This window comes from Perca fluviatilis, chromosome 4 (genome assembly GCF_010015445.1).
Source record: "Perca fluviatilis chromosome 4, GENO_Pfluv_1.0, whole genome shotgun sequence".
Classification (NCBI taxonomy): domain Eukaryota; kingdom Metazoa; phylum Chordata; class Actinopteri; order Perciformes; family Percidae; genus Perca; species Perca fluviatilis.
Window position 1 is genome coordinate 12,693,858 of NC_053115.1, and position 25,666 is coordinate 12,719,523.

Sequence of the window (25,666 nt, forward strand, 5' to 3'; positions counted from 1 at the left end):
CGGGTCTTTGGAGATAAGTAAAAGCTGGACTGATATCTGAGAGGGAACTTGCTTGAAAGATTGACGTCATCTGCAATCACGATTTAGCTGCAACAAAAGTGGGTTTTACCATCATATCATAGGCGGGTTGTTTTTTTGGTCAAACTCTCTGATTCATCTCTGCCCAAACAAACTTGACGGGGAAAAACCCCACACAGGAGCACAGAAAATATTCTGGTGTGGCGTCTACACTTAGACCTGTTCATCCATAAAATGTAAATGGATATCAAGGGATATTCGTTTATTTTTCCAACCAGTACTGCAACCAAGACTGCATTTCCCTTTTCCCTCTTATCAGCTGTCGCCCTTGTGAATTCCCAGCAGAGTCTGAATCAGCAAGAGAATACCTGATCCCAATGCCAATTGAGTTTACATACACACACACACACACAAAAAATCTGAATAAATACACTAACATCTTCACATGTACGCACACACACAAAATGCACATATGTAGTGGAATGAAATGCAAATGTTGCCTCACCATTTGCATGCTGTACACATATTATTACTGCATCATATAAAGCCCATTGATCCGAGCCAAGAAAGAGAGGAGGTGGTTTTCCCAGAGAGTGGTTCAGCATGTGAGGTCACTGCGGGTATTTCCCTGCGGCAACACAAAGGTCAGATTCAGGATTCTAAGAAGTGATAGCACTGGGTTTTCTCAATGACAACTGTGTGAACAGTCAGCGTCTTAGCTTGTGTGTATGTGCAGCTAACAGGGACTAGCAGGGTGGGGTTTTCCCCCCTTGTGTCAGCGACCAATGAATGGTATCACCTCTCTATCTCCCTTGTCTCTTTCAATCCTTCATATTTCTCCTTTTCATCCTTCCTCTTTCTTTCTCTTCTTCTACACCTGTCAGAGCTTATGTAACCAACAGCTACCCAGATCTTGACTTCCGTCTGCCCCCTTTCACAGCACCAGTAATTAGCCTCTCATCAGTCCTCACTACAAAACCCATTTGCCACAAAATTATCCAAACAGTGACTGACCATGGTAATAGAGAGCTTCCCTTTACATAAATTACAATAATGGGGATCGCTTCACTTTTCAGTGTAATTTTGAGCCTCTTCTCGCAGAGATGGGCACCCGGCCCAAGTCTGAGCTTGAATTTGAACTTATTTGTTTAGCCTGAGGTGAGCAACATCTGCTGCATCTCTGTGATAACAGCATTAGGACTCGAGCATGTAAGTGTGCAGCTACTGTCTGGGGGTTTGTGTGATAAACACATAACCTGCATTTGAGACCTCTGTATGTTTATCTATGAACGTGTTGTGTATGTCAGCTGGATATGTGCTATATTATCTAAATGAACTGAGAAATATGTCTTCCTGGTTTATCACTGATAAAATGCACGAGGAGGCTGTCAACAGTGAGGGAGATGTGACAGCTAGGAGGTCTTTGTGAAGTTGACTCAGCACTTTGACACTTAGACCTGTTTATCAATAAAATGTAAATGGATATCATAAAATAGATAAGCAGATTGTGGCTCAGGCAGAAATGAAGAGCTGCACTTTTGGATACTCTGTGATGAACTTTAGTAAGTAAGTAAATCAAGTTTATTTCTAGTGCACATTTAAAAACAGCTTAGGCTGACCAAAGTGCTGTGCCAAGAAGCACTAAGGGGATGTAAAAAAATTAAAGAAAAATACTTTTGATATGACAACAACAAGCAGCAATTTACAATTACAGAATTATAGACATGATAACAGAACAAGATATGTGTTAAAAAGGCCTGTGAGTAAAAAGCCTAGAGCCTTTAGCCTTTAGCCTAGATTTAAAAACAGAAATGGAGGGAGTACATATAAAGGCAGCAGGTTGCACAGTCGTGGAGCAGCAGCTGCAAAGGCTCGGTCACCTTTTAGTTGGAGTCGAGATCGGGGGACGTACAGGAGAGATTTGTCCTCAGATCTAAGAGACCTCGGGGCTGAGTGCCTTTGAATAAGATCTGTGATATAAGGTGGTGACTGACCATTACGATCCTTGAAAGCAATCAGCAGGGTCTTAAACTGGATTCTAAAGTTGACGGGGAGCCAATGAAGAGAGGCTAGCACTGGGGTGATGTCCTTACATTTTTTAGTATACCAGTCAACATCCTTGCAGCTGCATTTTGGACCATCTATAGGCGACCTAAGAAGACTGGGGAAGGCTGTGATAAAGGGAGTTGCAATAGTCCAGCCTGGATGTAATGAAGGCATTAACTACTTTTCCCTTATCATGAAAGGACAGAATTGGCTTGAAACAATTACGCAATGTAGAAAGGAGAAGATTTTCAAAAATCTTGAGGACTTAACGACAAATGCCACAGAACTTAAACAAACAGTGCACCTTTAAATTGATTGAAAGGCAAATAAATGTAAATTATATGTGCAGCACAAATAGCATTTCAAAAGGATAATTCTGGTAGGACTAATACTATAATGTGTTTTTGTGATTTTCTGCATTGTTACTGGTGACGTCCTACAGGTTTGCCTGTATGTGAATACTATCTGACCGTGAGACCCAAGTCTGATCAGAGCCAAGCTCGGTCCGATCACATCACGCCTTCACTTCAACATTTTGGATTAAAGGATCTACCACACAGAGAACATATCACTCCATAAATGTAACATCCTCTCATTCTGTGTGAGGGACTGCAGTAGGCACCATCGTCATGCTCGACTGCTGTCTTGGAAGAGGGGACTATTTTGGCAGGATAATGCGGTCACGCCACTGAGTGAATAGGGGGTCTTGAGAGAAGAGGGCAGAGATAAGAGAAAGGAGAACATTCCATTAAAGATAGCGATGGTATCAAGCCGAGGCTCAGGGAAGACTATTCTGCACCGAAACCCACCGCAGCACCCATTGACTGTGCAAGGTGCATCTGTTACCATGGTACCCAGCCCAGGCAGCCCCTTTCATGTCTGTCAAGACTGGGGAGGGAAAGAGACTAGCAATATGTTAGTCTCGCCTGCAGTTGGAGCTAAAACAGATGTGTGTGTGTGTGTGTGTTGTGTGTGTGTGTGTGTGTGTGTGTGTGTGTGTGTGTGTGTGTGTGTGTGTGTGTGTGTGTGTGTGTGTGTGTGTGTGTTTGCGGCATGTATGTTCCCAGCACACATCCCGGCAGTCCGGGTTTAAGATGTCGTACACTGACAGAGGCTCGTCACACAACATGAATCATTTACTCACCACAGCAGAGTTGGAAATGTCACGTCTCATTAGTGTTCCTCACGCCTTGGTGCCCCTGCACCATTTGCATCTCTAGCAACGAAGTTAAAGAGAGGACTTGATTAAAGAGAAGAGCTGAGATTTTAGATGCAAACAGACATTTATTGCATTGGGAAGCAGTGTTGTACATCCCCCCGCCCCCAGAATCATTTGCAATACTGTACTTTCTGAGATCGTAGTCTGTTGCGCAGTTGTCCAAGCCAAGTGTCTTAACTCTCCTTTAAACAAATCAGGAGTGTGAATTTCAAATTCTTGATGGGATTATTTGCTCATCTTTCTTCCCATTTTCTGTCTCCTTCCATATGCGATATTTCCAAAGAATGGGATGCTACTTTCTCACAGTGGAAACTGCTGCCTGACCTTCCTTGGCAGCTAGATAGCCAATCTAATAACAACAGCAGAAAATGTACAAAGTACATATGCAAAAGGTCAGCCAAGCTATTTGCTAGTGTATTCACCTTTCTGATACAAAACTATATTTTCGTGTTTTTGCTACAGTTTTTAAAACAGTTAAAAAAAAAGCAACATCAAGTACATTATTCCTTACACCACAATCAACACTAAACAGTAAATAGTACTTTATCATAATCTTTATTACAAGATATTAGGCCACTGTACAAATCAGTGTGAATCATACAGTACAATGCAGAATTAAGACTGTTTCTTGAGGTTTGTCATTCAAAGCTGTATACGAGGTGCTTCAAGAATACACAAGAGTTTCAGAACTTCTGCCGTGCATGCATGATTTCATATTTGCCATGCATGAGTTGGTATCTCAGTGTTTTAAGAAAGAGCCCTAAAAAATGGCGACCCAACAAAACAACTGAATTGTATGACTAAATGTATAAAGCACAAAAAACGAACAAGTTGTCTGGTACAGTATAATTCCTCATGAGATTTGGCACACACGATAATGCACAATGCAATATAAATAGTTTATCAATAGGGTGTGTACACAGTCAAGTTACAGTATCAACCAATCCAGGTAAACGCCTGGGAAGCTTACAAACAGTTGGGGGACACTGTATATAAATGACTCGTTAGCTGCAAAGTATGTTAACAAAAAACACCCAGGCAACATCAAGAATTGTTAAGTGAAAAAAAATGTCACTCCCATTCACTCAAGTTTTCTCGACATACAAAAGACCACTCCCTCTGGCTTTAAGTCACTGCAAAAGACATATTCCAAAGGATCAATAAATAAAGTCTTCAACACAGAGAACAAACCAGTTTACCGCTTTCCACTTTGTGCAAGAAAATATGGGCTACCCTTTCCATATTTACAAACTCTGTTATTCATTTGCCCTCGATCAAAATGAAGAGCAGAAATAATGGTACCATTTGTTTGATTGATAAGATATAGGAGAAGTGTGTGCTTTAGTTTTTATATTAGATTCATTTCTGTATCCTGTCCCTGATTTCTGCATTTCGACAGCATCCCCTCCTTCCACCACCTTATTACCCCCCTCTTGTTGTTTTCTCCCACTTTTGGATTTATGGCGAAACCCTGCAATCGAGGGTGTGTTTGTGTGTGTGTTGTGTGTGTCGGGGGGGGGGTCCACCTGGGGGTCTCCTTCGCTGCCATCTCCCGCCCCTGCCAGTGTGTGTCACCCGGATGGCCGTGACTGACTGGGAGAGGAGGGCGTGGAAGTGCTGCTTGCTGCCACAAGAGAGAAAGTGCTTATATACAGTGTCTTTGGATTAAAACTGGTAAATATCGCCATAAAAAATTTCAAGAGTGTCTTTTGGGGGGGGGGGTGTTGAGCTGAGCGCTCTAAGCCTCTGCCGGGGTCTTCTCTGTTCCATTTTTCAGTGCTTCATTGTCGCCATTCTCATCCTCAATCACAACTGTGGATGACAGGGGAGAGTTAATGAGGGAGGCTCATCTTGGTGTGGCGTCTCCAACATTCACCACAAAGTGACAGACGGGCATTAAAGGCCAAAACCATAAGCACTGCACTGTATAAGCAGAAGTGTTGTGTGCATGCGAGAGTAAGAGTATGCAAAAAGAGAAAGATAACCATGAGCGTGATTGTGTGTGTGTGTGTGTGTGTGTGTGTGTGTGTGTGTGTGTGTGTGTGTGTGTGTGTGTGTGTGTGTGTGTGTGTGTGTGTGTGTGTGCGTACGTGCGTGCGTGCGTGATGCACATTTGTGAAATGTGCAATTTCTGCGCATGGTTTTGCTGGGCACCTACAGATGCAATTCTTACGCGTCTTGCCGTGTGTTTGCCATGTTAGTCCATGTTGTGTCAGTGCACTACACGTGCATTTGTGCGTCTGCCTGTGCATGCATGTGCCACCACAAGTGAGCCTCAATGTTCAAGGACCATCTCATTGATTTTTTTTATCAGGAATGCAGGACACACAAAAGCCAAAACACAAACAGCCTGAATGCATCATGCAAACACAAAAATCATAATTAAAAACCATATAAATCTCAATCGTTCCAACCATTCATTGAGGGTGGAGGGGACATTCAGCACAAGTATGATGTGCAGCATTCAGAAGGCATTTAACAACACGCACTGCGCATCCAACTTGTGTTGCAATGCGAATAGAATATTTAAAACCTATACATCCCACACGCATGCAAACAAAAGGAAATTACGCTATACTGAAGACCGTGTCAAGGAAAAGGTGTTGCCGTTCTGGCTTTACACGGAGCCATCCTTAACGATGGTCCTCTAGTAACCTATGTGCGCATTCAACACATCACCATACAAACGAAAACGCCTTAATTGTATAATTACCCCGTTTGCTCCTGCCTATTTGTCCGAGTTTCGGCGGACGTTTGTTCTGTGATCCATTGAAGAAGTTGTTGGTGTCTTGAAGACGACAGGTGAAGGAAAGGTGTCCCTCGTCGCCCTCATTTCCATAATGACTCATTTTTTCTTCGTTGAAAGGCAGCACTTCCGACATCTCCAAATGCGTCTTTATCAACAAGGCGCACAAACTAAAATGTATAGCTCGTCGCCAAGCGAGAACTCGGTCGTCTATAACAAACAAAAGGAGTGAAGAAAATAATGCAATCTGCAGACACGATCGAGCCCTTTGTGTTTACCCCGAAGACACGTGTCTGTCTCCGCAGGTACGCAACAGAAATGACAGTAGGCTAAATCAAAATGTCCTCAATTTTCCACACTCGTGAAGCTTCAGCAACGTTATTCAAAATTTCCAGAGTGTTTTTTTCTCCGCGCGTATTGCTTTGGAAATGGAGGCGCACGTACAATAGAGCCGTGGAGCGCCCGCTGGATTCGAGCGGCTGAACCGGTCGCACGGAAAATCTGAGGAAGAAATGCAAATTGAGGAGCGATGCAAAACACGGATCCCGGGGAGCCCTGGCGAGGGAACTGTACGGGGGTTTTCTGGTGCAGCCCAGAGAAGCTTCCAGTTGGAGTAGCGGTGTACCAATGCTCCACTCTCCAGGGTCTAGATGCAATCTAATGGCGACTTTATATTCAGGGTGGCACATACATAAACCAATACAGATCTATGGAGTACGTCGTTTACGCGCCACCACTCGGAGAGTAGGCTAAGGCTACAGATGTGAAATCTTCCAACCTGTTTTACAATTTTACAAATTTGGCGATTTATTTGGTCGCGAGGTTTTGAGCATGACATATGTCCACTGAGTCAGAGCTCACCAGAGGATGGCAGTGTTTTCATATGAGTCGAGATGTGACTGTTGGCCCCATGGCGCTCCAGTTTCATACTGAGGGCCTGCACTGTTTTTACCTCAGTTTCTAGATAACTGTAATATCAATATGGAGGTGTTGGATGGGAGTTGAAGATGCTACACCTGGGAATCAGGGAACTTCTCTCTAGGCTATATTTGCTTTGTCAAATCCGATCAATCCATGTTCCGGATTTGATGATGTTTCAGGTTTACTCAGTAAATTATTCAGATTACTTTGTAAAACGTCATATTGAGATGTTTTGTTTCGTTTAAAATGTTTGGGCATTTCTGCCTTTATTGGATGGGAAAGCTGACATATCAAAGGAGAGAGATGCAGGAAAACCGTCACAGGTCGGACTCAAACCCTGGACCTTCTGCGTCGAGGAAGAAACTTCTGCATATGTGCGCCCGCTCGACCAACTGAGCTAACTGGCCACTCTATTGAGTTGTTTTATTCTTTTTTTTAAACACAACAGATTATATCAGTTCCATTATTCCTAAAATGACATTAAGTGACAAGATGATGATCCACAATAGACAGTTCAATGTCCACAAACCTCACAGGATCCAGTTTAAGTTTTCCACCCACTGCTGTCTGCTGTGTTTAGGTAAATCTGTCTTCTGTAACAGCAGCACAAAGGGATCTTACGAAACAGATATAGCCTACAGTAAAGGACACGGAGCAATGGACAGGTATTAAGTCTTGACATAGACTATCCTTTCTCATTACTTTGACAATGAAACGAAAGGTGAGATCTGAGCCTGCAGCATAACTAACTGTGATATGCCGTCGACTATTCATAGAGGAGGTGCAGACATGACACACCTACTCCCTGTGGACTCACAGTAGCCATGATTTTTATCAGAGGCTCCCCTTTCATATCAGATGATCTCAACTCTTTCAGTTTCACAAATATTATCATGTGTGGTTATATTGTCATAAGAATTGGCTTCTGTATTAATTACTTTAATCCATTAGTAAGCCTTAACAAAACTGCCCATATTGAACATTGTAGATGCACATGGTTAATTTACTTTATATATATATATATATATATATATATATATATTTTACCAAAACAATTGGCGACGTGCTTTGTTTCCCATTTGAAGTATTTCTTTATAACATTAAATACTCATGACTAAGAATAATACTCAAAAAATCTGATCATTTTCTCCATCAGGCCTGCATGGCTGTGGTTTGAGTGACAGTAGCCTGGCAAAATATACACAAATGACAGCATCTACAGGCAACAACTGACAGACTAACTGTAACTGTAAAATAAGCAAAGCTGTTCTAACTTTGGCAGAAGGTGTTGTCTTATTGTCTAATGTATGACATCACTGCTCAAAGTAAGAAGTGTCTTTAGGGTGCACTGATGCACAAATTAATTAAAAAGAATTGATGAACTATGAGTGCCAAAGTCAAACTTAAAATTGACTGTAGACATTCACCAGTCAACTCTGACACAACTGCACACATTCTCTATATTTGAACATTTATTGCAATAAAATAGTATTTTTTTTACATGTTATGAACTTCACATTACTGGATTACATATACAGAAGGCTTATAAAGTGCCCACTGTAGTGGATATTACGATGGCTGTAGCAGGCAGAGACCAGCTACAGCTAGATTATTTGAGAATATGAGCTGCATCACCATTATATTGGTATGGAAAACATTTTCAGAATAATTAGAGCAGTGAGTCAGAGGAAGCTCTGCATATTTTCCACAGAACCACCTTTGGTCCATGTCAGCACAAAGGTTTTCAGGGGAATGACTAATTTTTTCTGCAGAAATGGCTACTTTCATTATCTTAGTTGTATCATTATCTTCATCAGTATTTGGTACAGCGTAGATATGACCCGTAGATGGTTTGGTCTATCCACCGGCGGAATTTGGACACAGCCGTGTAGACTCCTGGAAACTTAGCATCACCGCAGCCGTTGCCCCAGGAGACCACGCCGTAGACACACCCCCTACACACAAGTGGCCCGCCAGAGTCTCCCTGCAAGGACAAGACAACACCCTCCATCAGTTACCATAAAAAAATGAATGATCTGAGTTTCTCATAGTTTACTGAAAAGCCATTTCAATGTCCTTGATTGGTGCTACACTAAATTATACTGAGAGTAGTTTTAAGAAGAATTTCTGCATCCTGTGTCTAGATGTCCCAGCCACGTTAGGTCACTACTTTATTGTCTCAAGCAAGACATTTAATCAATTAGATCTTATCTTATCTTTCCCATGTGAAATGTCATAAAATGGCATGTGCCTTCATCATGTGACATGCTATTCTAATCACATTAGCTTAACTGTGGATTTGTCACATTTTTGTACAAACAGCATTGACGTTTTTTACGCATACGGGAAAAAAGACAAACACGTAAAAAACAAAACTGTCTTCTCACAGGATGGTGTGGATTGGATTCACCAAATCATAATCTCTAGCTGCCACTTGGAAATGCGTACACACAAAGTTGCATACTGCAGGCAGGGTTAAATATAGCACATTTTAATTAGTCATTCAGCTCTTTACTTAAGGCAAAATATAGCCTACTGGTATATCACACATTGGATTTCATGTAATTTTCAACTCACATCAAAGGTTGGGGCAGAAATTCTTTCATGATACTAATAGCCAAATCAGAGCATGCTGTTGTCTGTAGCAAATGACTGTACCTCAAAATTAAGGCAAGGTTTTCAGTCCTGGTGCTATTTTAAGGATGCTTTTCTATCCCTTCTGAAACTATCATAACTAATACAATTCCTGTGGGTGGACTGCCACATATGCTTAATAAAAGCTTGTAGCTGGACCTACACTGATATGATGAACAGTATCCTCATATACTGTCATGGTGATGAGCTTCCCAAAACTGTCTAATTTGTTTTGCTCTGATGTGAGCTGATGAAAAGAGGATCACCCTGCGTTATTGGACACACTGGTACCTTGGAGAATTTATTATTTCAAAATTGATTTAATGGCCTTTCAATGATCAAATGATCATGGGTGTCACAATGGGGCAGATTGGGCAGCCAATGATGTGCAATGCCCACTAGAAGTTCATAGCAGAAACTGTTAAAAAAAGTACTAGTACTGTAAAAAAAAGTACTAGCGAAAGAGTTTATGATATATAGTATTCGTCCCCTTTACCTTGCATGCATCTTTTCCTCCAGTCCTGTAGCCAGCACAGATCATGTTTGCCGTGATGTTTCCATTAAAGGATTCACTGCTGTTACACCTTGCAGATGAAACAATGGGTACTGTGACCGTCCTCAGGGTGAAGGGGGCCTGGCCTCCATCTAGATTGTTGTAGCCCCACCCGGACACCCGACACACCAAGCCTTCAAACACTCCTGTCCCTTGCCTGGGGAGAGGTGCCAGCGAGACGTATTTGTTCAGCACCATGGGGGCCCGCAACTGGACAGAGGAGAGTTTCAGAGCAGCATGTGAAGGAAAAAATTTTCACAACTATCTTGTGAAATATAATTTTTTATATGCTATATTATCTCGATTATTATTAAACTTTTGACAGTATTTTTATATTAACAGTGGATCAACAAGAAATGGGTTTGTAGTGACAAACCAACAAAAAATGATCATCCACTACATACACTGCTTTGCCAACTGAGTCAGAAAGAACAAAAGGTGCTTTTTTACATGGCCGCATCTATTGCGATTGCGTCATTAAGATAATATAAATGGTGTGGTGGTGTGATGGACGTGTTTTTTCGTTTGTTTGTTTTTTAAGATTATTTTTTGGGCTTTTTATGGCCTTTAATTGACAGGACAGCTTGAAGAGAGGAAAGAGGAGAGAGAGGGGGGACAACATGCAGAAAAGGGGCGCGGGTCAGATTCGAACTTGTGCCGCTGCTAAGGACTCAGGCTACATGGGGAGCACACTCTACTGGGTGATCTAGAGGTCGCTCCGTAGACATGCGTTTTTATCACTGAGATATGAGTAACATAAATTATCGTCCCACCTCTGAGTATGAACACTAATGAAGTAAAGACGTAATATTCCTCTTGATAATAATGTCTTCATAATTGTCACTCACATGACCTTGCATGAAAGTGTTTCCAACATCAGTGGTTTACCATGCAATCAGAACGTGTTGTTTCCTTTGCATTGGTGCTGTTTTAAACCTTTACACCATTAGTGATAAGAGCTTAGAACTATTTATTTAGGAGACCTTAATACGAGGTTAATGTCCCAGGTTGAAAGTTCAGTTAAAATATTGAACAAAGCCCAAAAAGACAAACTGTGGCTCAATAACAAAATATGTCCAAATAGATGTTACAAAACACATTAATCAATACATTTTAAATGTAACGCTCTAGATTTGTGAAGTTTGATAAGCATTGCTGTGTGGCTACATGTCTGCACTGTGTCTGCAGTACCTTAATGAGCATGATGTCAGCATTGTTGGTGCTCCTGTTGTAGTGGGGATGGGTGACCAGCCTGTGGGGTTTAGCGTACTGCTCAGTACCCTCAAAGGTATTAACAATGTAGTCGCCCGCCACTATCATCATGTGCTCTGCCCTAAAAGACAGGGCGTTTCCATTTTACATCACATATATCAACAAATATAGAACTAGGTAGATCAGGGCCTTGATATTTGATCATTACTCACCAGTTTTAAAGGGAGACAGAGAAGACACATCAACACATGCAGGCCTGTTTTCAACGTCATGAATTAATTACATTTTATATTTGCAAAAAGATTTTTTGGATCTTAGTTGAATTGAATTGTATGTTAATAGGCAGGGAAGGTGGGAGTGATGTGAAATGATATACATGACAAATTGGCACTCATGATTCAAAGTCACAAAGACACATAAAGCCAGAAGTGTTTGTCCGTCAGGGAACAATGGCTTACTGTGTGCAGGCAGGGCCGGGGCATTATAACAGAAATACGGCCAATATCCTGGATCCAGACAAGATCACACGCACGCACGCACGCACACACACACACACACACACACACACACAAACACACACAGACACAGACACAGACATAGACACACACACACACACACTGATAATGTGCCAAGGTCAGCTGACTCGACCGCATCTGAGTGCTGTTTGACTTCTGAGTGGCCTGTATACAGGTTTACTTTGCATCGGTTGATTGATATTTCCTACCCGTAAGCAGAATGGATGTGTTTTGCCTTTTCGCCCTGTATGGGATCATGCTACTCACAATATATCGCTTTACCTACACAGTGACTTCTACAGAGTCCACTATGAGAATGCCAGAAGAATGTCAAAGTGTTTTCAGAAACAGTTTGACCTTTACCTTGAGCGAAGTTCAAACACTGTCAGGTCACATTTTAGCTTTATGAGAGATTATGTCAGTATGACAATGCTAACATTGTAAGTATTGTGTTTATCATGTTCTTCATCTTAATATGCCAGTATGCTTTATCAAAAAACATAAACAAGCATGTAACCTCCCCAACAGGAAAAACATGACAAAACATGGTTTTGTGATTTTTCACCAAACAAAAGCAGCAAAAAGGATCAATGTTCAGCTTATTGATGACGACCGCTGAAAAATCTTACCCGATGTTACAGTGCGCTGCTGTCAGCACCCAGTACCTGTGAACCAGTGATCCACCACAGAAATGTTGGCCCCGGGTGCTCTGCAGTGACACAATGTATTTGATGGAGTTTGGTGCAGCGGTGTGACCACCTACTATACGGCCCTGCATGAGCACATGGCCTGTATGGAAACAAAAACATTTACAGGACAACGCGTAAAAAGGAGCTATGGCAGATCGATTTAGAGTAGTTTAATATTGCTGTACTGTAGATGTTTTCTCCTCTCATCCGAAAAAGCCTTTTCAGTTCTGACTGACTGGTGGAGACTGACAATTGCTGAAGTTGTTGCTCACAAAGCTGATGGAGAGTGGACATTAAAACTACTTTCCCCATACTTTCAACATGTCACAAATATGTCATCATGTTCTCATAAAATACTAGAATGGTTCCTTCAGGCTTTCATAAATACTCCAAACATCCAACTCCAGAAGTATGGATTTCAATCATGCTTAAAAAGTCCATCTTATAAAAGATGGCGAGAGCCATCAGTGAACAAAAGAGGAACATAAAGAGTGAGGCCCTCCTTATCCCCCCTTCAAGCCCATTGACCCAGGCTGACAATTAGTGATTTTCTGTCACCTGGGAGGTCACTGCTTAAAGAAGGTAATCGTATATAACCTGACCTTCAAGTGTCACCACCTCACTTTGGGCTCTGAAACATTAGCATGGGGGGCTCTCCCTGCCCCTATGCAACAGCTCAACTACTGCACATTGGCTTCAGACTATACAGTAGGAGACATGACGGGAACCATAAAGACTATTTCTTGGAAATATCTATACATCATTGCTGTAACCATTGGTGTAAATATATAAGATTTTTTTTTAAAGTTTTTAAGAACACAGTTAAGGAGTAGTCACAAACTACTGACACTGTGAAATGATTAGTGCATATTTGCTTATTTGCTTTCTTGCCACAATCTCTTTTGTTGAATCTGTACAAACACTGTACTTTACCATTATATGGGGTGGGGTGTGTGTCTGTATCTGTGTGTGTGTGTTGGAGGGGGGGGGGGGAACTCCAGGAAGTTACTGCTCCCAGCCAAGAAGTCTGGCAAATAACTGTTGTGTAAAACGTTGAATTGTCATTTAGAGGTTTTCAGTCGTTATGCTAAGCTAAGCTAACTGTCTGCTGGCTTAAGCTTCATATTCACTGCACAGACACGAGAGAGGTAGGCCTATCCATCTTCTCATCTAACTCTCAGCGAGAAAGCAAATATGCATATTTCCCAAATTGTCATATTCCTTTCATAAGTATTACCTTGAAATAAAAATGTTCAAAACTTTTAAAATAGCCACCTCTTTAATATTATTTAAATAAAAAGCTAAGACCATTACACTGCAACAGAATCAAACATTTAAAATTAAATAAATCAACACATATTTTGTTAGCAAAACTAAAAAGCATGTACTCACTGTGGACTGCTGTGAGGTCCAGTAGCACACAACATAAACACATGAGCAGGCTCATCATAGCTGTGGAGGTTTAAGGTCGTTATCCTACACCATACTGTACCAGCAGCTGAACCACTGCAGCCAAACAACCAGTGTCCTCTGCTCCTGTCCGCCAGCCCAGCACTGGGCATCCACTCCTTTCTGGAAACAGTAAGAGTCAGTCACATCAACCTTTGTCCTCGAGTTTAATTTCATCCTTCACCATGACATGCAGGACCATGGTCCAACACTGTAGCATTGATTGAAAAGGAAAGAGAGGAACAAAGTTCACCTTCAAAAATTACCTCCCCTTCTTTCTGCCATCCCAGCAATATCACAACTCTTTCTCCTGACCTGCCTGACTTGTCGAAAAGCCTTATGATGTTGCCATGGCAACACAGTACTGTGCTGAGCGGGTTCATCTATACTGTATCAGCACGCTCTGTTGGTGTCATCATCCAGGCTTATCCGTGCTGAAATGTTTCAATAGCCCACTGTGTGTGTGTGTTTGTGTGTGTGTGTGTGTGTGTGTGGGTGTGTGTGTGTGTGTGTGTGTGTGTGTGTGCGTGTGCCTTTGTTTTGTAGCTGTGGGGAGATTCACTTCCGAGTTAAGACAACACAGAGGTATTCTACGCAGCCGAGACGCACGCGTGTTCCTCTGTATGAGTATGAATCATCGTGTCCGCAATAATAATAACTCATTATCATCAGCCTGATCATCATCACTATTATAATCAGCATCATCCACAGCATGGGAGGAGAATCTGGCCTGACCTCCTATTGTCCCACATTTAGAGCGAGCTGAATAATTGATGCTTCACCCTGTAGAATGGGAGAGACGGCTTTGTGTGGCCTCCCACTGTCAGGTGTTTCCTGGACCAACAGGCAATCACCCTCAAACATCAGGTTATTACAAATGCAAATATAATGGAAATATTTTTCCTAAATTTTGTCTTTACAATATGAAGACATTTTTAAGAGCATGTTTAAGCAAGTTACTTATCCCCAGTGGGGGTGAATGCAATTTCATTTTATAGCAATGAAACATGACTTAATACCAGTTGCCCCTATGAAAACTGTTGACAGCCAGGTCTGTGGATTATCCAGACTAATGTGTCTGGCAGAGTCACCTGATTAGACCTGCTTTTGTGTAGTTTTATTTACTTTTATCTCTATTTTATTCTTTACCTTTTTATTGTATCTCTGCTTTATGTTTTGGTTCAATCTTTTATTGTGAAGCACTTTGTGACGTCTAATTTAGAATGTAAATTAACTTTACTTACTTTACTACAATTACATTTTTTTTAAATGAATAGCTTGACATTTTGGGAAATGCGCATATTTTATTTCTAAAGTTAGATGAGAACATTTATACCAATCTCATAGTTTTTCTATATTTTCAGGAAGTCACTGCTCCTGGCCTAGAAATATACAGCATGAAAATCCCATAAAGCCACAACTAGTTATTTTTACATTTAAGTTTCTGTACAGATTAAACAAACAAGATAAACACTGTTAGGCAGAATTTTTTTTAACCTAAAAACAGAACCAGGCCAGTTTCTTCTTGCTTTATGTCTTTATGCTAAGCTAAACTACACATTTCCTAAGCTAACCATTAGCTTTGACAGACCGATGCAAGAGTAGTATAAATCTTACAGAAACGTACTGAAACAATATCAGGATAGAAAGTAAAATATTGCCGCTATTTTGAGTACCAAATAACAAATTATATTACATTCACTGTTTTGGAGTAGATGCAGACATTCCAAGACTACAGCATGTATGGTTATAGAAAAAAATGAGAAACTATGTTTTTTTTGCAATATGGGTAAACTAAGCCTTTAAATACACAGCATTTATATTTGGTAGAGCTCAAACTCTCACAATGTCAATGGCTGTTTTATAACCATGCATCCATAATTTAGTGTGGCTTTGTCAATGAAAACACAACATAATGTGAATATACAGTAGAAATTAAATCAACAGAGAAGTAGAGACATATTCAGTCCTTTTCTATGTCAACCCAAAAGTCTGGTTGTGGCAAACAAGTCTCTGTGAACTGACTATTTCAGCGACACGTTCCTCTCCGACTCACCACTCATTCGTCAATACTGCACATGCAGTTCTGTGCAAGGCATCTCTCTCTTCCTCTGTCTCACACACACACACACACACACACACACACACACACACACACACACACACACACACACACACACACACACACACACACACACACACAAACACAAAGGCATCCTATTTGTTATCTCAGCTGGGCACCTGAGGGAGAGCGGGGCACACTATCACCTTTCACCCCAACAGTTGGAATGACACCTTTGGGAGTGTAAACTGTATAGAGGCTATGAGTTATATGAGTTACAGACCAAACGCCCCTATGTGTGGGAACTAAGAATGGCAAAAACAAACAGCTGGGAAACTAAGTGAGGGTGACACCTGAAGAGATGGGAAAAGGCTGAGAGAGGAGAAGAAGGACACTGCAGACAAGACAGTGTTTCCCTGCTGGATCAGACTTATCTGTGTGAATTTAGGCCAGGATGTGGCACTGATTTGACACTATTTGCTTTGATTGTTAAGTTAACGTGAGGGGAAAATAGAAGTACAAAAGATATTCAGCCACTCTAACTCTCAGTCAAACGAATGAGATTTCTGAGAAAAGGTTTGTCCTTGTTCAACAAAAATACATGCTATTGGCCTGCTACGTCTCAGGTTGATAGTGCAATGGGGGCAAATATATCATACTTACACATCATTTGTCCTGCTTGTCTGTCTCTGTAACATCATTGGATACACTAACAACATGTCTGGCTAGTATAGTCTATCATTTATCTGGCTTGTTGGGTTTCATCTCAGTAAAGCTTCACTTTGTCTCCACTACTGGACAATAGGCTGAATCTATGAGAACATATGCCTTGGGAAGAGAGCTGTAGTGAAAGAGAAGACTGTTGTTTAAAAAAATGATGTACTAGGTCACAGTCTTGGCTTTCTGTCTGTGAGAAACACTTAGATATATGGCGGACAATGGGAGCAATGAAAGTGGCAGCTATGGTTACACTATAAAAGAGGCCTGAGAGTTCTCAAGCTTTACTGTATTTTACGGTATAAGATGAGTGTGTGAGTGTGAGTGCCAGTGTGTGGATGCTTGGACTGTTTTCTCACTTGACTCTTGATAAGGTGAGAAATCTTCGTATCAAATTGAGTTGACTTTGATTGTGTAATATTGTAGATTAAGGAGTTTTATCAGTTCAAATGAATCAATTGGAACTTGAAACCAGTTGGAAAACATAACTTGTGCTTATTTCTGAGTGACTGTGAAGAAGCAATGCAATGAATAGGAAGTCTCCCCTGTTTATACTGCATTTCTGACTATGCGCTGTAATTATAAAATGTAAACCACTGAACAAAAATGATCTTAGTTGTAGTAGTTCAAAGGTTGTAAGTTCAAGAATAATTTCTGGACACATTTTGGTGTGCGGTAAGATGCACTGATTTGTCCTGCTGGGATCCCACAGAATAAACCCCATCAAATGTGCAGGAGTGAGCACAGTTATGCTGCCTGACCTTTTTGGTTACTGTGGTTGATAATACTATCTTCAAAAAAAAAAACACTGGTTTATTGTTTGTTTGTTTTTTGGTAGCTGCTAAAATGAGCCTGGCTCCATCCTGTCACCTCTCATTGCTCCTTCTGCTCGTTGCAAACCTATCAGGTGAAGCATCTGACAATACATTTAAAGTACATACTGTCTTCTTAACTTTTAAACCTTTAGTCACACAGGGCTGACTTCATGTAACTCTAGTTGAGTAAAAACTAAAAGCTATGAGCTTATCTTATGTTATAGAATAGAACCTCTCTGTCTCTGTGTGTCTAATCCCCTCCTCGGCTCTTAGATTCGTACGAGGACAGAATCATCGGGGGTGCAGAGGTACAGCCCTACTCCATCAAGCACCAAGCCTCCCTCCAGTTCATGAACTACCACTTCTGTGGAGGCACCCTCATCCACCCGCAGTGGGTGGTGTCTGCTGCCCACTGCTGGAGACCGTAAGTTACTGCAGCTTTACACATGTGGTCCTCACAGGGCCAGATTTCCTTAACATCCATCGAAGCATGGTTGGATTACCAAATGGGCGTACCGGGCCCAAGGGCTCAGCATGGCCCCTAAACCAGAGCCTCTGTGAAATTGCTGTTATTAACTTAGCATTTATTGTCGCATAATCAAAGGGCTTTGTCATACATGTCAATAACAGAGCCCCAAAAGTCCTGAAAACTGAAGAAGTAGCCTAAACAATCACTTTGAAGAAGATATCATGATACATTTTAAGTGAGTGTTTATCTCCTCAGTTTATCTATAGGACTAGAGTGCAACTGCATGGCCATACAGCAGATTTTTTGCAGGTCAGGCAGGAAAGTGCCTGACCTCCGTGCCCAGGAGCCCATCGTCTCATACTGTAATCCTCCTATGCATGGGAGCACACGCTGCACCTTGCACTTGAATCTCAAAGCTGTAGAAAACGAATATTAGAATGATCTGGAAAAACTACACGACTTTTAAAAAAAAAAAGTGTTGGATTGTCTGATCTGTAGTTGATGGAAGAATATTCTCCTTTGCCTTCCACTGTGTTCTTTTAGGAGTCAGCTGATCCAAGTGGCCCTGGGTGAGCACAACATCATCGAGGTGGAGGGCTTTGAACAGAGGTTCAACGTCTCTTTAGTCGTCAAGCACTACGAGTACCAACCCTGGATATTTGACAATGATATCATGCTGCTTAAGGTAAGGGATGATTATGACATAGGGTTGTGTTTTGATACAGGTATGGATTTGATATAGATCCTGTGATCCGGGGCCTGAGTTGAAACAAATTTCATACACTGATTAGGTTACTGATTGACATTGATGAGTCAGTGGCCTACAGCACAATTCGGAGGCAAACTATACATAAACACGTCATGACGAATATACAATAAACCATGCAAACTCTGTAATAGCCTAAATAGCTGAACAAATATGTACATTTCTAAATAATGCATGGTCTGTCATAGGACCCTTCACACAGATGTGTCATATTATGGTAAACATGTATGCAATTCATTACATTTTAAATGTTTATGAATTATATAAGCCATATAGTGTCCTTGCTTACTAATTGGCAGAACTAAATTCAACTTAAAGGGCTACTCAAGCCATTTAGTATTGCATTTTCATAAAGTCGGGGGAAAGAGGTTAAAAGGAATGGTCCAGTAGTGGTCAACATATTCAGACTTTTGGTCTCTATATACTGTAGGTCAAATTTCAAAAAAGCTGAATCATGCATTTCCCATAACACAATTCAATAGTGTCTTTTAATTGGACCTTCCCTGCCCAGGTAATGCCCATGCACTTCAAACTCCACACATCCAGACTGAAATGCAGGTTGTCTGTTATAAATGTGTAGTCTCTGACAGCCAGCTGGTGGTTTCAGGGTTTGGTAAAGGCTCCTTTAGAAGTTAAGTCACTTCACTTCCAGTCAGTAAACACTGACTCATTGCTTTTAATCGCACATATTTTCATTTAAACCAAATTTCCAGTGCACTGTATCAATTGTGCCATTGCAACACACTACATGCGATCCCTACTACCTGTTGAACTGGTGGCCCGATTGAGATAGAGTTACATTCAACCCCTTTATTAAATAATCTGATTCCCATTAATGTACTTATTTATCATTTTCTGCCTTCGTCTTTATTCATTGTATTTTGTTTTATATGGTGACACTTTTCTATGAGTCATCACTCAATAGCACAGACAGCAGAGTGGGTCATGCAAATAGAAAATGTTAAATACTACCATCATCTTTGCTTTTTGTGATGACTGACTGCAATGTTGGAATGTAACTAAGTACAGTGCATTTACTCAAGCACTGTACTTAAGGTAATGGTAATGAGGAAATGGTAATTTACTTGAGTCTTTTCTTTTCGTGCTACTTTCTACTTCTACTCTACATTTGAGAAGGAAATATTGTTTTTTGTTACATTAATCTGGCAGCTTTAGTTACTAGTTACTTTACCAATTAAGATTTTTGCACACAAAACACACGTAGTTTATAAAATGTGTTTATTATAAATTATAGACCTACAAGTATAGCTGAAATGATTAGCCGATTAAACACTTTGTTGATTGACAGAACTGTGACAGTTTGTTTCCCGTTTCTAAACAGTGAGATTTTCTGCATTGAGTACTTTTAATACTTTAAGTACATTTTCCTGATGATACATAATTTAACATAAGTAACATTTTCAATGCAGGACTTTTACTTATAACAGTATTTTTACAGTGTGGTATGAGGATCTGAATACTTCTTCCACCACTGACTGACTAAAGGATATGTTCTCTGTGGGTCAGTTGGACCGTCCAGCTATCATCAACGCCAGGGTCGAGCCAGCCTCTTTGCCAGACCCAGACTCACCGCCCTTGGCCAACCTTGCCCGGTGCACAGTCAGCGGCTGGGGTGTAACCTGGCTCAACAGCTACATGTTGTCACCTGTACTGAGGTCTGTGGATGTGGACATCATCAACAACTGCTGGTACTACTACTACTTCAGGATCACTAAGAACATGGTCTGTGCTGGCTCTCTCTATGGTGGGAAAGACTCCTGTCAGGTGAGGCATCCAAAGTTAAGTGTTTGTTCGAGAGATTTCGTTTGACTCTCATAGGAACTGATAATCAAATACCTCCAGGTAATGTTACAGTTGTCAAAATGAAATACAAACATGGCAGTAAACATGTGATGGCTGATTCTGTAATCTGTAATACTGAAAAATACTTAGGAGTCTAATGTAACATTATTAGGCAATATTTAAGGTTTAAATGAAAGCCCATGTTGATCATGAACTGTTATGATGAGATGTCACATTAGGGTGGAGGTATTATTCACTACAATATTTCATAGGAGTCCCACCAGCTCCACCACCGAAATTCAAAACACAGGACTGAAACTTGTCTTACACTAAAATTGAGTGACAGCAAAGAACAATTCATCTGAGTTATTTTTTTCTGGTACTGTTAAAAGCTGCATTAATATATTTCTTTGGCCACTTGGGGAAAGTGGAACAAATTTAAGACCAATCTTCATTCTCCTTGTAGCTCTGTGTTCATCTTCACCAACTCACCAACTGAGAAAAAGAATAAGGCTTTTTGTCTGTGTGCTGTTCGGTGGTGGGCACATAGTGTATGGATTTTTAGATATTTTTTGCTGAAAACAGCTGCCTGCTGCTGCTGGTTTATAAGAGCTGTTTATACGTTATTTTTTTTGTTTTATATATATATAAACATACATACACACATACATACATACATACATCATATATATTGATTAGTGCAGCTTTAAAAGCTTTTTACACTAACCATTTAGCAAGACACACATTTTCAGCTACGATCAGTTAGGAAACATTTTTGGGGAGTATTTTACCTTAAAAGTTGTCACATAACCTGAACAAAAATGTGTATCTGTTTCTTTTTGCATCCAGGGTGACTCAGGGGGACCTCTTGTTTGTAATGGTAAATATGAGGGCATTGTATCTTGGGGCATCGGCTGTGCCGATGCTTACTACCCCGGCGTCTACACCAAGGTCAGAAACTACCTCGGATGGATCAACTGGGTCACACAGAACAACTAATCAGACTCTTAATAACTTGCTCACCCAATACTCTACTGGGATGAAGATTTGAATGGGTCCTAATGGACCCTGAGGCCTTAATGGATATTTTTGTTGTCTTTTATACAGTACTTTAATATAAACAAGAATACATTGGTTAAAAATATATTATCTGTATCATACACCCCATGACACACACAGGTAAAATTACATGAATACACAGTGAAGTTACTTATTTGGGTGAATATCACTTGAGCTAGAAAACTCGGTTTATTATGAAAGAAAGTCTGACATATTACAACTAAATGCACTTTGTATTTTATAGGTATTATACTGTGTTTATAATGTTTTCCAGAAATGATTTTGGGGGTCATTTCAGGGATCATTTTGGTCTTTGAAGCCTCCATTTCTCTACTGACTCAGAGCTCAAATAGAAGCTGGACTTAACAATAAAGATACGAACAGTATTTTCTCAAACTGTCTCCACTGGTATTGGTCATCTATCACAGCTTAATACACAATAGATAAGGAAAGTAATTAGAAAAGTAATTAGGAAAATTGTTTCACACAACATTTTAGTCATAAAGGTGAGTTACAGCATCCTGCCTGATGGCCTCCCATTGCCTCATGACAGCATGCTGGAATCCTACCCAGTGATTGGCCGTGACTGCTTACTCTCCCCCTTCCCTTTGACACATTACCATTTAAAGCTGATCTACAATAGACTCATACACTGTCTCAAAAACAACCTTACAAACCCCAAGAGCAATCATGGACCAAGCCAAGTTCAGCGAGGGTGTGATGCATATTAAGGACCATGGCTCCACACACTTGTCCCAGGAAACAGTCAAAAAGCTGATCCACCAGGCTCAGGAGGCAAAGCAGCAAGCCTACTGCCCTTACAGCAAATTCAGAGTGGGAGCTGCTCTCCTGACTAGACCAGACAACTATTGGTTTACAGGTAAGACATACGTCTCTGAATTTTTTATTAGAGTACATATTTGGCATGAAGAAAGCTTGTTTAGTACACTACTATTACGTATCAATACTAAATTCTGCATTCTTATTGTTTAGGTTTTTTTCCTAAAACTAATCTATCAACTTATTTGCCCTTATCAGCAAGTAGACTTTAAAATGATATGCCGTACATCTAAAAGAAAGAGCCACAGCTCTGTGTAACTTGTTTGTGACTCTTAGTCTTTTCTTGCTGCCTTGTTGCTGTTTGAGATCATTTGACATATGGGGGAGAAGAAACAGAATTTCATTAGTACAAAGTACAAAGAAATAGATCATTTATCGGATCAGTTTAATTTTAATGCACTTAATGATTACATGTTAATGATTACCTGACATAAGACTCAGTGAGGAAGGGTTTCATTTTAACATGTCTCCCTACAGCTGCTCATTGTTAAATCTTTCCCAGGATGAGTCTTTATCGTTCCAATATGCCCTTATCATAGCAGCCATTTTGACATGCCATTGCAGGGCAAAGAAGGGTGTAATTAATAATCTGAATTATGTCCCTGTTCCATTTAGTTCCCGGTATGAGCTAGCATGCAGGCCCTGCTCACTGGAATGGCTGTGACATACTAAATAAAATGGGACCATAATTCATTTGATCAATTTCACCTGTGTTTGCACTGCTTTGGCATGTCAAAATGGCTGCTGTGAAAAGGGCCTATTGGTTGAATAAAATCACATTTCTCCGGATCGACAAATCTTAACTTTCCCTTAACTTTGCTGAGCTTACCTTTTGTCATTGTGTCACTTGAGTCAACAGCACTATATACACATTGACAAGGATGTTAAATAATTGTCAACAATAAGTCAAAGATGCAACTCTCCTGTTTATGTTGCTGGGCAATTCAACGCTTAGCGAGTCACGTGTACCTCAGCAGGAATGTCTGGGGGGCCCATAGCTGGCAAACAAACAGCTGAGTGCAAAGACCTGTTGAGTTACTTTTTTACCAGGAGAGATTAAGTAAATAGATAGCCCCTTATGAGGCCTCTTCCTGCAACTCCAACTTCCCCCCGCCCCCCTAATTTATCAGTTTCATTTCAATAAAGCGAATACACTAACATATACTGATGACTAATCCTGTGTCCCCGGGCAGGTTGCAATGTGGAGAATGCATGTTACAACCTGGGTGTGTGTGCTGAAAGGAATGCTATCTCAAAGGCAGTTTCTGAAGGCTACAGAAGTTTCAAGGCAATTGCAATTGCCAGGTAAGGTTTCTGTCTTAGTAATAACTTCTCTGTATTTCCTATTAAACGAAAGCATCCATCTGGCTAGTCATCATTTCTGTGTTACAAAACCACAATTCACTTAACTTGTGCTCACATTTTGTACATCACAAAACCGTATCAAACCTTCCCCCATTACTTCACACAACACATGTCTGTCTTAAGTATAACTTCCACAGTTTAACACGCGAAGAGAGAAATAGTTGGATCCTGATAGTGGATCTTTGTATCAGTAACACATTTCAAGAGACCAAATAAGGATACATTTCTGTCCTTTTGTCAAGGAAAAATCAGGAGCAGCTGAGTTTTGGATATGTGAATAAAGTTCGGGAGACTTTGATGACTTACACAGAAGCATTTGATGAAGAGATTTAGGATTAAACAGTACAGTTTAACCACAATGTAGTGCCATCCCAACTCTAAGGATGTGTGTATTTCCATGAGGCATTTATCTTCCGCTGAAGCTGTTAAGTTTGGGTTGTGCACGGATATTAATGCCAACTAACATAAGCAATGCAAACAGGTGCTCAACTAAATCTTGTTGTTGTGCAAATATCTAAAGTTCAGTCTATCTCTCTCTGGAGAATAGGATATCTGCAGGTGTATGTGTTTGTCAGTAAGGTGTGTGGGGCCCTCTAGCCTGTTTTCCACTAACCTTCAAAGGAGACGGTCCTGGAACCCTACATTCCCTTATCATGCAGCTGCTTCGACTCCCTAAACTTCTAGAGACAGACAAAAATTCATATTTGAACACAGGACAGGTTTAGTAATGAAGTATGGCAGTATAGATCTTCTTGGTCCCTGACCTGTGACGTGTCACCTAAACAACATGTATCATGTGGACGCGCCGACAGCGTTGTTGTCTTTACTTAGAATTCCTCATGGGGGAGACAGAAACTACGCAGTATAGCTTTAATGGCTTGTGATAAGGCCTATATGAGCCGTAAGCTGTGAGAAAACTGTATTGAACAGAGCAGAGAATCAGAAGAAATAAGAAGACTTAAAGTAAATAATCATTAGGAGACAGTGGGGAATGTTTCAAAGAACTGGGGAAAAAGTAACACTGCGATACACTGGCATCAGTCCAAAACATCAATCAGAGGCCACAAGGTCTTTGTGTTCAACATTAATACAGTTCTACGTTTGTCCTCGTATGTTTCTTGCAGTGACATGAATGACCAGTTCATCTCCCCGTGTGGTGGTTGCAGACAGTTCATAAGAGAGGTATAATTCCTGCTGCTCTAGTGGTTTGGTGAAGTTTTTCCAAGGAGCTTTTAGTTTTCTGTCCGTCTGTAATGATATTCTTATAACTTTTCATTGTCAGGACCACACACACACACACATATCATTAAAAAAGGGTTGCTTTGCAAGAGGATTTGTCTACATTTTCTGTTCATGTAATTTCCTTCATAGTTTGGATCAAACTGCGATGTGTACCTGTCTAAGCCCGACGGCTCATACCTGAAGAAGACGGTGGACGAGCTGCTGCCCGTCTCCTTTGGCCCTGAAGAACTGTCCGTAAAGAAAGTGTTTGACATTCCTAATGAGTACTGAGCCTGTATTGTAGTACAGAACACACACGTGTTGCTTATTTGAACTGCCAGTACATGTACCGTGTATAACATAATGCTGAAAACGTATTCATGTTTAGCAGCAGCTCTATTTATGGTAAATATTTCTTCTTGTGTTATCTGCAGATTTGATTTGTGTGATGTACTTAAATGTATTGTTATTAATATACGCATCAAGCCAATTGCCAGACTATAAGCTGGAAAATTCATTGTGCCTTAGTGATTGATTTACTTACACT

General features: G+C 40.7%; 4 protein-coding genes across 6 annotated transcripts; 2 read left to right on the forward strand and 2 right to left on the reverse strand.

The window, feature by feature from the left end:
- Positions 1-3,819: 3,819 nt before the first annotated feature.
- Positions 3,820-6,762, reverse strand: camk2n1 (calcium/calmodulin dependent protein kinase II inhibitor 1). Its single transcript, XM_039799081.1, has 2 exons — positions 5,997-6,762; positions 3,820-5,095 (listed from the first exon to the last, which is right to left on the reverse strand). Exons 1-2 carry the CDS (start codon positions 6,163-6,165, stop codon positions 5,022-5,024), a joined length of 243 nt encoding a protein of 80 aa, XP_039655015.1. The 5' UTR covers positions 6,166-6,762; the 3' UTR covers positions 3,820-5,021.
- A 1,647-nt stretch (positions 6,763-8,409) lies between these two features.
- Positions 8,410-14,419, reverse strand: LOC120558158 (trypsin-like). Of its 3 annotated transcripts, none has more exons than XM_039799084.1 (5): positions 14,256-14,419; positions 13,946-14,125; positions 11,329-11,389; positions 10,081-10,347; positions 8,410-8,934 (listed from the first exon to the last, which is right to left on the reverse strand). In XM_039799084.1, the coding sequence occupies exons 2-5, from the start codon at positions 14,113-14,115 to the stop codon at positions 8,764-8,766; spliced, it is 669 nt and encodes a 222-aa protein (XP_039655018.1). In that variant the 5' UTR covers positions 14,116-14,125; positions 14,256-14,419; the 3' UTR covers positions 8,410-8,763. The 3 variants fall into 3 exon arrangements, with proteins under 3 accessions (XP_039655018.1, XP_039655017.1, XP_039655016.1); XM_039799083.1 differs by lacking the exon at positions 14,256-14,419 and adding an exon at positions 12,494-12,653 and having other exon boundaries at positions 13,946-14,067; XM_039799082.1 differs by lacking the exon at positions 14,256-14,419 and adding an exon at positions 12,494-12,653 and having other exon boundaries at positions 11,329-11,470; positions 13,946-14,067.
- A 3,208-nt stretch (positions 14,420-17,627) lies between these two features.
- On the forward strand, positions 17,628-21,633 carry LOC120557860 (anionic trypsin-like). Its single transcript, XM_039798509.1, has 5 exons — positions 17,628-17,688; positions 17,870-18,020; positions 18,609-18,750; positions 20,359-20,616; positions 21,484-21,633. The coding sequence occupies exons 1-5, from the start codon at positions 17,628-17,630 to the stop codon at positions 21,631-21,633; spliced, it is 762 nt and encodes a 253-aa protein (XP_039654443.1).
- A 687-nt stretch (positions 21,634-22,320) lies between these two features.
- On the forward strand, positions 22,321-25,636 carry cdab (cytidine deaminase b). Its single transcript, XM_039797395.1, has 4 exons — positions 22,321-22,573; positions 23,727-23,838; positions 25,023-25,080; positions 25,270-25,636. The coding sequence occupies exons 1-4, from the start codon at positions 22,384-22,386 to the stop codon at positions 25,408-25,410; spliced, it is 501 nt and encodes a 166-aa protein (XP_039653329.1). The 5' UTR covers positions 22,321-22,383; the 3' UTR covers positions 25,411-25,636.
- The last annotated feature ends 30 nt before the right edge of the window (positions 25,637-25,666 follow it).